Source organism: Neolamprologus brichardi, chromosome 7, assembly GCF_056152115.1.
Source record: "Neolamprologus brichardi isolate AB-2024 chromosome 7, ASM5615211v1, whole genome shotgun sequence".
Classification (NCBI taxonomy): Eukaryota; Metazoa; Chordata; class Actinopteri; order Cichliformes; family Cichlidae; genus Neolamprologus; species Neolamprologus brichardi.
Window position 1 is genome coordinate 52,290,675 of NC_142110.1, and position 13,475 is coordinate 52,304,149.

General features: G+C 38.2%; 1 protein-coding gene across 1 annotated transcript in view; it reads right to left on the bottom strand.

Moving 5' to 3' along the window:
* Positions 1 to 13,475, bottom strand: part of lamc3 (laminin, gamma 3) — a 134,521-nt gene that overhangs the window by 82,015 nt on the left and 39,031 nt on the right. The window contains exons 5-6 of the mRNA XM_006796809.3: positions 4,872 to 5,060; positions 3,885 to 4,002 (exon numbers count right to left, since the gene is read on the bottom strand). Of these exons, the coding sequence (XP_006796872.2) occupies positions 3,885 to 4,002; positions 4,872 to 5,060 (307 nt within the window). The remainder of the gene's footprint in view (positions 1 to 3,884; positions 4,003 to 4,871; positions 5,061 to 13,475) is intronic.

Sequence of the window (13,475 nt, forward strand, 5' to 3'; positions counted from 1 at the left end):
TAATTTACGCATCAACTCAATAGCCTGAGTTTTCAGCACGAATGAGAGAAAGTGTTGTGTGTTTGTTTGTGTGAGTGTGTGTGTTTGTGTTTGTGCATGTCAATATCATCTATGGGAAACAATTGCAGATATTAATGTACCGTTTTGGTATGTAATCTTTAGAAAGGGAGATTTAATATTCTCTTGATCAAGCCTACTTTTAAACCTGCATTTACAGACTTTTTGTTAACTGAGATACAACATACACAAATGGCTATCTGGCTCATTTGCTTTACGCTCTAGTTTGGTCTCCACCAGCTCTTGAGGAAAATATCTATTCCTTTAAATTTCCCTTTAATTTAGCTGATATTTGCACTGCTTTTTGTTTTACAGTGGCTTTATCAGTTCTTGTTTGTATTAGCTTTATCGGTTACAGATAACCAAAACAAATAGCTGAATGGTGTTAAAAAGTTCTGTAGAACTGGGGAAGCTATTCTGTTTAAATTTGTCATTTTGAGGCATAGCTTAATTTTTCATTTTCAATGCTTACTGTAGAAGCTATAAAGTCAAATGAATGAGACTAAAGCTCAATATCTGTTCTTTTGCTTAACAGTCATCCCACAGCCTGTTGTCATAGTATCCAGGTAGAAGAAATAATATTAACACCAAACATTCATTGATATGCCTTTCAACACTATCGCAACTTAGCATTCCCCCGGCAGATAGAAGCGGGTCAGGGAGAGCTCGGATAGACTTCTTATGAATATGAATTTTACAACATACAACACACACACACACACAGATGCACCTACACACACAAACACACAGATGTGCACACACACACATAGATACACCTTCCTATAAATTTACATGCAGGCTCATGTGCACTCATACTTAGTATGAGGCTCTCAGTTCAGACAAAGTTGAAATGCGCTTTTCATCATAAAAATGTATGCAGTTGGTCAGTGCATCTTCACGTTCCAATAAAGGTTGGGAAAAAAGTCTGACTGAACCCACTCCCAGGTAAAACAGGTTGAAAGCAAGTCTGCATCTTAAACTCGGTCTGACCCAATGAGCTCATTCATCTAGTATACTGAAACTTAAAGTCAGAGCTTAGTAAAACACATTAGAATAATATTTTACTTAACGCATTAGTAATGCATACAGTTAACACAATAAAGCTAAAAAAAATCATGATCAATAAAGAGTAAAAGTGTAATTATTAAATTATTTATTTATCATGAACAACTCTTCATTGTCAACTAGTTGCTGGCAGTTAAAAAAAAAGAAGAAATGTTTAAGTCAATCATGAATTGATGAATTTGGATAAAACCAGATCAAATCTACCAACTACATATAAAGACACTCAACTACCTTTGGAGAAAAGTAGAAAGTTTTACAGGCTAAGTTTCTCCTTGGCTTTAGCTGCAGCTCAAGCTGTTCTCTGAAGATTTTGAAGGCAGCAAGACTGGATTTAGTCACCATGGCAACATGAAGAAGACTGCATGATCTCTTGCTCGGTTCTAAGGGGACTTCAAACACCAGATCTTTCTTTCTGCTATTCAGGACTGCTGGCTCACCAATCTGAACAACGACCATATGCGGTAGGAGGGAATTCATGCAAAAAGTTTGCAATGAATTGGCAAGACATTAGGTCAGCCTTTTTCTTTTCCCTTTTAAAGTTGATGATACTGGTAAAACTTCTTTGGAAATGTATTATTTAAAGTTGAGTATGAGAAAATGGAGTTAAAAAAAAATTTCAGCTGTAATGTGTTTTCATGTTCTAAGCAGATAAAATAAGGAATTGATTCAAACTTATTTTAACCTCCTAGGACCTGGCGTCCACATATGTGGACATCACATTTTGGGTTATTTAGACAAAAATACTTAATTTTGATCTTCAAGGGCCTGATATCTACTTACGAGGACATTATACTGCTACTGTTCTATCGAAATTTTAAACGAATATCCTCATATGTGGCTCTCATTTTTCTTTGAAACAAAAATTAGGTAAAAAAAAAAAATCTGGTAATTCTTTGTTTTTACATTCATCTGGTCCCAATCAGCCCAAATATCAAAGAGAAATTAAAAATGCATGCTGTGGAAGAGTTTGGGTCTTAGGAGGTTAAGAAAGGGTGAGCATAAACAGTAGATTTGGCATTCTAAGTCACTTAGCAAACTGAGCGGAATGACTTAGGACTTTGTGTTTCTACTAGTTATATTTACTGTATACTAAACATGGAAAAATGTTTTGTTTCATTTAACTAAAAATCTTACAAATTTCTTCAGTGAGTTCTTTGTTCTCCATCAGTTCTAAAAGAAAATCTGTTTCTTAAATGCAGTTGTGTCCACCACCTACTCACTAACTGTGTGTCCAACTGAGTCTAACTCCTTATTCGCCACAGAGTGATGCTTGGACTTGTTGTCTTTATATTGTGAAAACATCCCTTTAGCATTTTTTAGTTGTGGTGCTAATATATTTGGTATCTAAAATAAATAAAATTAAAGTAATTTAATACCTAAACTTTAATGAAGTTTCTTATTGTTTCTATGCCGATGACATTCAGCTGTATATATCTTTTAAGCCTCATCATCTGAATAGGCTGTCCACTCTAGTCCAGTGTTTAATCCAGGTTAGTGATTGGCTCTCTGATAATGAACTTACTTTAAATATCAACAAGACTGATAGATGATTATAGCTCCTCCTGAACTATTTCCTAAAATCAGTCAGGCTCTTACTTTTCTTTGGTCAAGTCCAGCATTTGAAATCATGGTGTAATATTTGATTCTTTGACTTGCATATAAAATCTTTGCTTCTTTCCTGATTCTTTCATTTAAGTAACATTTCTAATTTGCGACATAGGGTCTACTCAACTGAACTATAAAAAATTTCTTTCAAGCATTTGTGTCATTGCATTTATCATGTGTGTTGACCAGCTTGGACAAACCATGTCTTTTGTGCTTCCAAGCTATACAGTACAAAATTCTGCAGCCAGACTATTAACACATTCTAGCAAGCATGCTAAGATAGTCTTTACACTGGCTTTCAGTAGATTTTAGGATTTACATACAGGGCACTAAATGGCCAGGCACCACATTATATATCTCAGCTTCTTACAAAATACACTGATGCTTGCTGTCTTCTGATAAACGTGAAAAAGATTTTCTGACTTGTGCTACTATGTGATGAGTTGGGGTTTAGAACATGTTGATTTGTTCACTGTTTGGTATTTAGTAGGTTGTGTGCCATGGATTTATCTGAGCTTCTGTGCTGGATATAACTGCTTGTGGTGGCTGAATAGGGCACTAATGGGAAGAGTGAAACTGAACAAAAATAATAAAAGATACTTTGAAAACAAAAACTTTAAAATATAGCTAGACAAGAAACGATGCATTTGTGTAATGCAGACAAAAAGGTTTTCTTGATAGAAGTCAGACAACTTCTGCACACTTCCATAAAAGGGGATAACCATGAAGTAATCCAGTGGACTCCAAACATATATAAAGCAAAAAAATCACATTGGCGTAACTAATATTGTGCATGATGAATATACGTGACACCCTGAAATAAAAAGCTTAATAAAACTGAAATGAATTTTATCCATGTGGAAAATAACACTGCACTTGGTGGCTTGCTTGTTACAATGCTTGTTAGCAGTTTGACATTGTGTTTGGCACATCCTGGTACTTGCTGATAAGGTCACTAATTCACAGTAGTGTCACGTCGAGAAATTTGAATCCTTTTGTCCTGCTTTGCAGTTTGATAAATTCAGGCTTTGGGAAGTTAGGTGTCACATCTATAAAACAGGAAAGCTGTATGAAATGTAATGTCAGTGAGCCTTGTGTTCACTAGCATAAAATGAATGCATGTATGCTGTATATATTACTATATGTATGTTGCTCACCTGCAGCCACCGGGGCCTATCGAGTGAAAGCCAGCCTGGCATGTGTTACACTTCTCTCCTGTCACACCTTCCCGACAAGCACACCTTCCTTCTACATCACATTGTAGACTCACAGATCCTGGCAGGGTTCAAATAAAGAAAAATGTAATCATAGTGTAGGACAAGAATGATGAGCATTTTCTATAAATATCTATCTATCTATCTATAATGAACATTTGTTTTGAATTTCTGTTCCTGGAAGAGGAGTATATAACCTTGCTTCTACACTGTAGCCGATATAGTGAAGCTTTAGTTAATGGAGAAAAAAGGCCATCTGGGGCAGAAAGAAGAGAAAAAGGGAAGCCTGATGGAGTCTGCTATAACCTTTGATCAATATAATGGACTCCAACAGCTCTGTGCCTTCACCGCACACTATTTATATGAAGAGGAAAAGATAGTTAATGTTTTTGGTTCACTTTTCTCTCTCATTCTCTGATGATGGGTGACCACCACCATTAATGCTCCTCCACCTAAAGTTAGGCCTTGCTTAATGAGCAATGAGTCTTTTTATTGATAATGTTCAGTGAGTCAACTGGATCAATTTACACCCGCATGGGTGAGTAAATCCATGGATTTCCTTAATGATCATCGTGGAAGCTAAGGCAATGATAACTAAGATGAGATTGAATGAATTATACATTGAAAAAGATTCTACTCCTAGGCAAGTTTGGTGAGCTGATGGGACGTAGAAAATATTAATGCAGTGCCATTAATTTTTTAAAAACATTGGCCATAAAATTTGTAAAATTAATCCTATGAGTCCAATTCATTTGTAGCTAAAGCTTGCATATGGTGCTTTTTTGTGCCAGTAGGGCATTCCAATTTTAACATAATTACATTTTCTCATGCAGGATAAAACAAAAGTAGCAAGTAATGACATTGGCATGGATCATAATTAGGGCTTCAGTTATTATCAAAACAATTGAGATTTTTGTGTCTGCAGTTTACCTTTGACATTGCAGTTGCAGGGTAGGCAGGGATCTTCTGTAGATTTCCGGTAGTAGCCATCTCTGCAGCGCTCACAGTGGGGCCCATCAGTGTTGTCTCTGCAGCTCACACATCGCCCCCCACTGCCAGTGCTCCGGTACTGTTCCATGTCAAACACACATTGGTCTGATCTCCCACTGCAGTTACACTCTGAGAGTGAGGTCGGTGGGGCAGAAAAAAAAAGAGAGAAGAGGTAAGAGGTCAAGAGAGGAGAGATGCTAAGACGAGGAACGAGCAGCCGCAGGGGAAGATACAGAAAGCAATGAAGTTAAAAAAAAAGGATGGCAGAAATAGATGGAGTGGAGAGACTCACAAAGGGTATATGCATGTGAGAGATTATGTGTTCTGGGATTGGATCATAATTTAGAGTCTCGTTGCTAATCTCATTTCACACAGGCCTAATGAGGAGCCAATCGGCTGTCAGGGGGCACTTAGATAACAGTAATTCATGTTTATACAAGAGCAAATTACTCAGCTGATAACACACCATCACAGCTCTCATACCCCTCACATCAAATCCCTCTTTAGTTTACAAGTTACCCTGAGGGGGGACTTAGGTGAAATTGCCCATTTTATTATGAACCAAGCTCCCAGTTGAGCTAGAAATAACCATATGATTACCCTTTCTTTTTAATAAGAAGTCTCATTAGTATTTAACTTTTTTCACCAGTTGCTTTTAAAACCTAACATGTGATGAACTTGGGCTCGGTGGTTAAGGACTTTAATGTGCAGAGCCTTCATTTGTTTGGCTGTAACTTATACAGTTACTAGCCACAAATCAAGGCTTCGCAGGGTTAAAAAACCTACCACTACTGTGACTGCTCTCATTTCCATATATATTTAGAATTTTTAAAGTAATGAGTTCATAATTATTGTTGATTTAGCACATATTAATCCATTCCTTGGCCGTGGCTTAGCTCTTCTTCTTTGAGCAGCACGTGGGTACAAATCCACCACCCTTCTGTGTGGATGTTGCAGTTGTTTCGGAGGTGCTAACATCCAAATAAACGCAGGCGTGAATCTGAGAATGAATTTCTTTTGGTTTTAATCTTCGGCTTAGACTAGCAACCTCTCACCATATGATAGCTTGTATCCGGCCCTCCTATTATCCAGAATTGGAGAAAGAAAAAGCATATAGGAACCCAACAGCAATCATTCCCAGCAGTTGTTTCCAGCCCTCTGACCACTAAAAGCCCAATTCTTTTTGTCCTATTTTGGTCTGTACTGCATCATTAAGGGAAACTCAGGCACTTTAGCTCCTAAATGCTCATTAGTTTTTCCATTTGGCTTGTGGCTGCATGTATTACCTACAATCATACTTACTATGATCTTGCATCGACAATGTGATAAGCTACATACAGTTTGATTACTGATACCGTGTTAATTTGTACACTACGTTAGTAAAAGGTTTACTTCAGTGGTCTCTGTAGTTCATGTAAATGAGGTAAGAACAGCAACTACTAAGTTTTCTCATTTCTTATGCATTGATTATGTGAGTCCGCTGAGGTGCGAGTGACGTTAATTTCATCATCAAACACTGAGCACAGGGGTCTATGCTGACATCCAGGTGCCTAGCAATATTTTTGTGACCACACACGCTCATCTGCGAAGAATTTACATTTCAATGCATCAACTACGCACGCACCCCAGGTGGCGGACTTCAAGTGGACTTCAAAGAAGTATAACAGGAATGACTACTTGGCCGCTGTGTCTCCAGCTGTCCGTGTCCATGTCAGTAACATAATAAAGGCTTTGCTGGTAAGAGCTTATGGAGTCATGTGGGTTTTGAGTGGGTCGGTGTGTGAATGCACGTCTTCACACTAAGGATGGGACTTCTTAATTGCTTTGTGCAGTCACTGGATCTAAGGAATTTGTGTTTAGTAAACATTCGGAATCCAGACTGTACAGACTGCTTATTAAAACCAAAATACCTTGTTTTCTTTTCCTTCAAGTGTTAAATACAGAAGATGAGGCAAGTGGGTGTGAAGTCTTTGAAGTTGTTTAAGGGCACCTTTGATGAAGTTGTTCTGAGTCAAACATGTAATGTAACAAATCACTTCTGCTGCTGAATCATTAGTGAGGGAATGTGATTACATTTATTATGAGAAATCTACATAAGGAGTAAATGACGACTGCTGCCTGCTGTATCTGAAAATTCAATTAAAGAGAATGGGAACTAAAACTAAAAGTTGTGGCTTTAAATCCCCAATGAATTTAAAAGTAAATCAAACATGAACTGAAGAATCAAGTCATTATCTGTAGATTCATCAATGTGAGTTACCTGTTTGCTTTTAATAAATTAGGTTTATTCATTTCTGCAGCTCTAAAACGCCATCCTTGAGTTGCACTTCAGATTATTGTAAAAGATACAGCAGGAACCAGCAACCTTTGCTAGGAGAAGACTTACAGATGCAACATGGCTGCTGAGGTTGTTGAAAGAATTAGATTAGAGTATGGAGAATTATTGCACATGGGTAAACTGAGAGTTATAAACAGCAGTACCAGTGGCCGATTAAATTCTACTGTTACATATTGTACTGCAGTAATGCACCAATGCATGACCAAGGTTGCAGTTGAGGAGTCTCATGGCTTGATAATAAAAACTGTTCTTTAATCTAGTGTTTGGTGTAGCCATACTCCAGCCTGGGGGTAACAAGGAGAACAGCTGGTTTTCTGGATGGCTATGATCCTTGATAATTCTGTCGGCCTTACACAGACATCAGGCAGATCTTTTTAATGGCTCTTGGCAGTGACGATCTCTGATGGCTGCCCCAATCTCTGTCGTGATTTCCAGCTTTTAGCAAGCAACTTCCATTCCAAAACTGTCATACAGCCTGTCACCAAGCTGTTGATCATGCTTATGTGGAAGCTTCAGGAGATAGTGTCTTATAAAACTAAGTGTCCTCAGAAAGTATGAGCACTGACGGGCCTTTCTGTCCATGATGTCCATGTGAAGGGTCCAGGATAGATTCTCAGTAATGTTCACACTGAGTAAGTTGAAAGTGCCTACCATTTCAATGTTAGCATAGCTAATATGGATGAGCCAGTGTTCTCCTCTGGATGATAGTTCACTATCACCTCCATTGTTCTGCTGATGTGAGAGAAAGGTTGTTGGCCTGTTTAGCTCTGTCGGCTGTCTCATCATTGTCTGCAATAAGGCCTACAACAGTCCTATTGCCTGCAAACTTAATGATAATGTTCTTGGAAGTGAAAAAGGAGCACAAGAGTACAGTAAGAAATCGCTCACTGTGTTTTCAGTGAGCGAGGAGGAAGGGTGTTCCCGTTTTCCAGATGGGTGAGGGCAGTGTGTGTTGCCAAGGCGACTGTGTCGTCCATGGCTCTGCTCCTTCTGTGGGCAAATTGAAGAGGGTCCAGGATGTTGGGGAGCAGCAGATGTGTTTTCTGACCAGCTGCTCAAGGCACTTCATGAATGTCTATCCCTTTATATTTTTATATACATTGGCATAAGTATTTGTTCCATTTCTTAGTGCAAATACTAACATTAGACAAATATAACCAGTCCAGTTTGTTTCTCAAGTGGAAACAAGTCCACCTAGCCCGTCTAGGCCAATGATATTTATGGCCTGAACTGCAGTTCTCATCCTTCAAAACACATCTGCTATCCCCAGTTCAACAAAATCTGACAACCACCCCACCTACAAAAATAAAAAGTTTCTGCATGACTCACTTCTGATTGGCGCCAGCGGGTAGCTAGGGCACAAATACAACTGGTTGTCTCAACTTGTCACCTCCCATTCACTCTATCTTTATCATGTCAGGTAGTGGTAGTGTGACTGCTGCACAGGCTAGCTAATAGCCAAGTAGAAATACTGTCAGAAACACTGTGAGACAGTCACATTTCAGCTAGTGCTACAAATACACATTGATATTTCAAACAATATTTACTCATTCATAAAGACAACGTATTACAGTGCAGTGCCAGATAATAATCTGGAAACCAGGCTTTACTCATTTACCTGTAAATGTGGTTCTCTATAGTGAAACAAGCTACAGGGCAATCACAACATGATACTTCTGATCATTCGAACTTCAGCATTGTTATGAATCTGTTTTTACTATAAAGCTCTATTTTAGGTGTTCTCTTTTTTTCTTTACTATTACATTTTGTAATTTTTTTAGTGCTATGACTTTTTTTTAGTGTATGTGACTATCATGGTTTCGGCTACCTGACTGTACTTTATATTACTCTACACTTTTTTTTAACATTAACTGCCTTTGATGTTGGCCGTGTTAGCCTCCTTTCTTGTGAGACATCAAACTGCTGAGCACATTATCATAAGCATGTTACAGTACAGCATCTTCGCCATCTTAGTAACGGGGTGTAAAATAACTGTAGCTGAGCAGTTAAGGTTTTATACGTATGTGGGACGAAGATTGCTACCAGCAGAAAGGGAGAGGGGAGCTGAGGCAGAACAAATCATTTGAGGCTGTCTCTCAACAAGTTTAACATGAAGACTCCCCCATACAGCTCTCCATAACTTGTGTTAGGTTATCTTGTCCACATTTTTATGTTTGCCCACCCACTGCTGTCTCTTTAACATGCTGTTACAACAGTCCTGTCCTGGGGAGCACACAGCTTGTGCGTCACTGTGGAGGCTTTATGCAAGTAAGTAGGCGCTGTTAGCTCCTTGCTGAGTCTGATGATATAGTTCACAAAGCACTTTAAACCTCCCAGAATGCTACGGCTCATACATTCTTGAGTGGCCTTTAGGGTTGAAACCTACAGGATTACAACAGGAATACAGACTGTATTGCACTCTTGATTGTTTCCATCTATCAAATGGGTTTTTGTCAGTTTAACAGTGGCACTAGTTGCGCTTCTTGCTGGACCAACAATGAACAGTGCATTATGACAATCACAACTAATGGTGTGACCATAAGGAGCAAATAAAATAACAACCATAAACCTTACCATTTATGTCTTGTTTAATCGGTGCAATTAGGGTAACTCAGAACCTTATGTTTAAGAGTGGAAAATCTATCGACCATAAAGCAAGAAAGTTCAATATATATATCAAATAAATAAATAAATAAACAAACACAACTTTTATTACAAATACTGGTTGTAATTTAGTTTTAAAAATGATCTAAACCTACCAAACCTGATCTTTATCTGACTGTGCTGCTCACATAACGGGAGGGACAGTTTTATTGGAATACAAAAACTAATAAATGTTTATGGATAATTAGATTTAAAAAACAACAACAACAAAAAAAACAAAAAACAAACAAAACTATAGAAAACTGCCAAATCTGGAAATATGGTTTCATTTCTGTCTTCTCAAATTGATTGATTGTGTAACAGATATGAAACAGGAAAGTCTGTAGTTTTTAGTTGCTTCTAAGCCTCCCTGTATTTTATATTCCAGTCCATGTTGTTGTTTGTTGTTTTCTTATGTGCTCAATAAATCCTCCGTATTTAAAGTTCGACTTGTTCTTTGTCATTTTGCCTCTTAATAAACCCCTACTCACCTCTCCCTGCTTATCTCTTTTTCGTTCTTTACGTTTGGGTTTTATTTTCTGTGTTAGTTTATCTTTCTTTTTGGACTTTTGTTGGATTGGCTCTGTGACAAGGCTACAGCATCCTGTTTTTTGTTAATGTATTCATAAATTCATTAAAGTCACTTTGTTTTTTGTGCAAATTGATAGCCTGTGCCCTTTGTAAGAACTTTTTGAACCACCATACGGCACAATAATCTTTGGAGAGCACCACAATCCCGCATTTATGTTTATTCAATAAACGAGGCACCAAAAAAATCAAAAGTGACTAGAAGCACAAGATGTAACTTCTACTCTGTATTTACATACATACATTTATAATTAAGATTTGCTAGTTAGGACAGTCACCTCACAGGAAGAAGGTTCTGTGTGTTCTCCCTAAGCGTCCAGAGGCATTCATATTAGGAAAATTGTTGACTTTAAATTGGTTGAAACTGTGGATGTATTTGTCATGGTTGTTTGCCTCTCAGTGAAGAACAGATTTATCCTACATCTAAACCAAAGGTCATCTGGAAAAGTCTCCAGCAACCCCTGAACTGGATGATGGCTCAGTCACACTAGAGAAAGAAAAAAAATCAGATGGCAACTTCTTTACAATAAAGAAAAATCAGTGGTTTTCCTGGAATCGCACCAAATGTTTTTGCACTCAGTGAATCAACTTCAGTCTTGAAACCCATACCTCTGGGCAACCATTTTTTTGATCACAAGGTGATTGCACAGGTTACCTGCTGAGAGACAGCCTGTCTCCAAACCACTGGAGGCTGATAAAGTTGCAAAGGTTTGTAAATATCATGTATAGACACTGTCTAAATCAGTCTGCACCAGTAAGCACAACTTATTAGCAGCCAATCTCTTTGCAATATGTGACTTGTCGTACCTAGTGTCATGTTTCGGCTATGTGCAGGCAAGAGAAGGACCCAAACGCAAAACTCACCACGCAGGAATAAAACTCAAAAAGCTGCTTTATTGCAGAATGGCACAAAAATATAACAAAACTAAACTGGGGCGTGGATAAACTGACACACAGGGAAACACAGCCATGAGGGAGACTACGACACTGACAAAGAGAAACACAGGGCTTAAATACACAGAGGGGTAACGAGGGAATGAGACACAGAAGGAGAGCACAGCTGGGAGTAATCAGGCTGGACGAGACAAGGGAAGCAAAGCTAGAAACACTCACATGAGACATGGACCTTCAAAGTAAAACAGGAAACACACTGACTGAACTCTAAACATGCAAACTTAACAGCAACTGAGAAGACAGAATATAGGGACCAGAAACATGGTACAAAAAGGTCACAGTAGACACAACATTGAACACAGGGAAGCCATATTACAAAGCCAAAGAACTAAACCTATGATAATCATAACTGAAATCTAGGGGAAAAAGAAACAGTACAACAAAGGACTCAAAACATAATCCATAATATAAAAACACGAGATCTCTTCAAAATAAAACAGGAAACATGAGAGGCAGACATGACAACATAAGACACACAGACATGAAACACACGAAGGGCAAGGGAGACTTCACACGGGTTGAAAACACAAGGGGGAGTTAATAAGCAAATGAACATAGGAAACCTAATAAGCTTAAACATACACTATAAACATCAAAAGAACTAAAACTCAAAACACTGGGTCATAAGACCCAGGATCGTGACACCTAGTTGCCAACTGGTTATATTCTGGTTAAGTAAGGTTGTCAGCAGCTATGTCGTTTTGCAGTTAAATAACTGTCCAGTAACTATTGGTGGTGGAATTTCTGTTTTAGATGAATGAGGTTCTGGATGTACTGTGAATGTAAGTGGACTAAATGAATTTATGTGTATGTAGATTGCAACAGATAGTAATTTTTGCCAATATTATCATTTAATTGTCATATTTTCATAAAAGAATTGCACAGACCTCGTTTCACTGACTAAGTTCGCTGAACACTGTCCCAGTAATTTTGGAAATTTATGCATTTAAATGCTACCTGAAGCTCCTGCATATTGTATATCCAATGATCACATTCCTCCGTTGCTCATGCAGCACAGAAAGTGTTGCAGGTGACCAGACAGGTCAATAAGTCAACAAACAAAGGTCCAAGCTCTTCTGATAACATATTTGAATTCCTCTTCTGTGTGCATCTTTACTGTATATTAAGTGGATGTTTCATTACATTCTGCACTGTCCCTGTGAGAAACATGGACGGTACTGTGCCCTCAGTAAGACTATGAGCCAGTGACACTAACTTTTAGTGAGTGGCCAGTCCTGCAGCATTCAGACTCCTACTGAGGGCTTTCAAGGACTCTTTAATTTGCAGATTATGCCTATACAAGCGTGGACGATGCCCTCTTATTGCTCCTTGGGGCGTTGTCTCAGAGAAATTAATCTGGACATGCAGTAAAATCGAAGTTCTTCTTTATCTCCTGTGGTTTTAAGAGCACATGACCCCTCATAGCCCAGAATCACCACTTATTTCTGTGTGGCATGGCAAAGCATAAATAATCAAAGCTAAATAAAAAGATGTGATACTGTGATATGAAGGCTGTCCCATCGTTTTGATTATTTTGATTATAACTCCTGCCAGCATCAGTCTGGGAGTTTGATGTTTGATCAAAGATCAAAAAGACAAAAATCACACGTGAGGTTGTATTTTATTTTGATTAATTTTACAGGGGCAGCCAAAATGTTCATGCTGATCTTTTGTTTGACGAGCTGTGTGATTTTAGGATGTGAGTGTTCAAAGATGTTGATTTTAGAAACAATTTCTTCTTCTTTGTCCATTATTATTATTATCATTATTATTATTATCTTATCTTGTAAGCAATAAATACCCAAAGTGTCTGAGCGTATGCATAGTAAACATTAATATCAGTGCTGTGACAATATTTTGTGGCCAGTTTACCCAGCACTAGTCTTTATTTTTCCTTCTTTTAGCAGCGAGGAATGATTTTGGGAGTGTAAAGGAGGTTGCCACCCTGCATCATCTGCAGGGGAGGTAATGTAAACCACTCTTACTGTCTTCTGCCCTTTATATGAATAATTTCTTAGTGC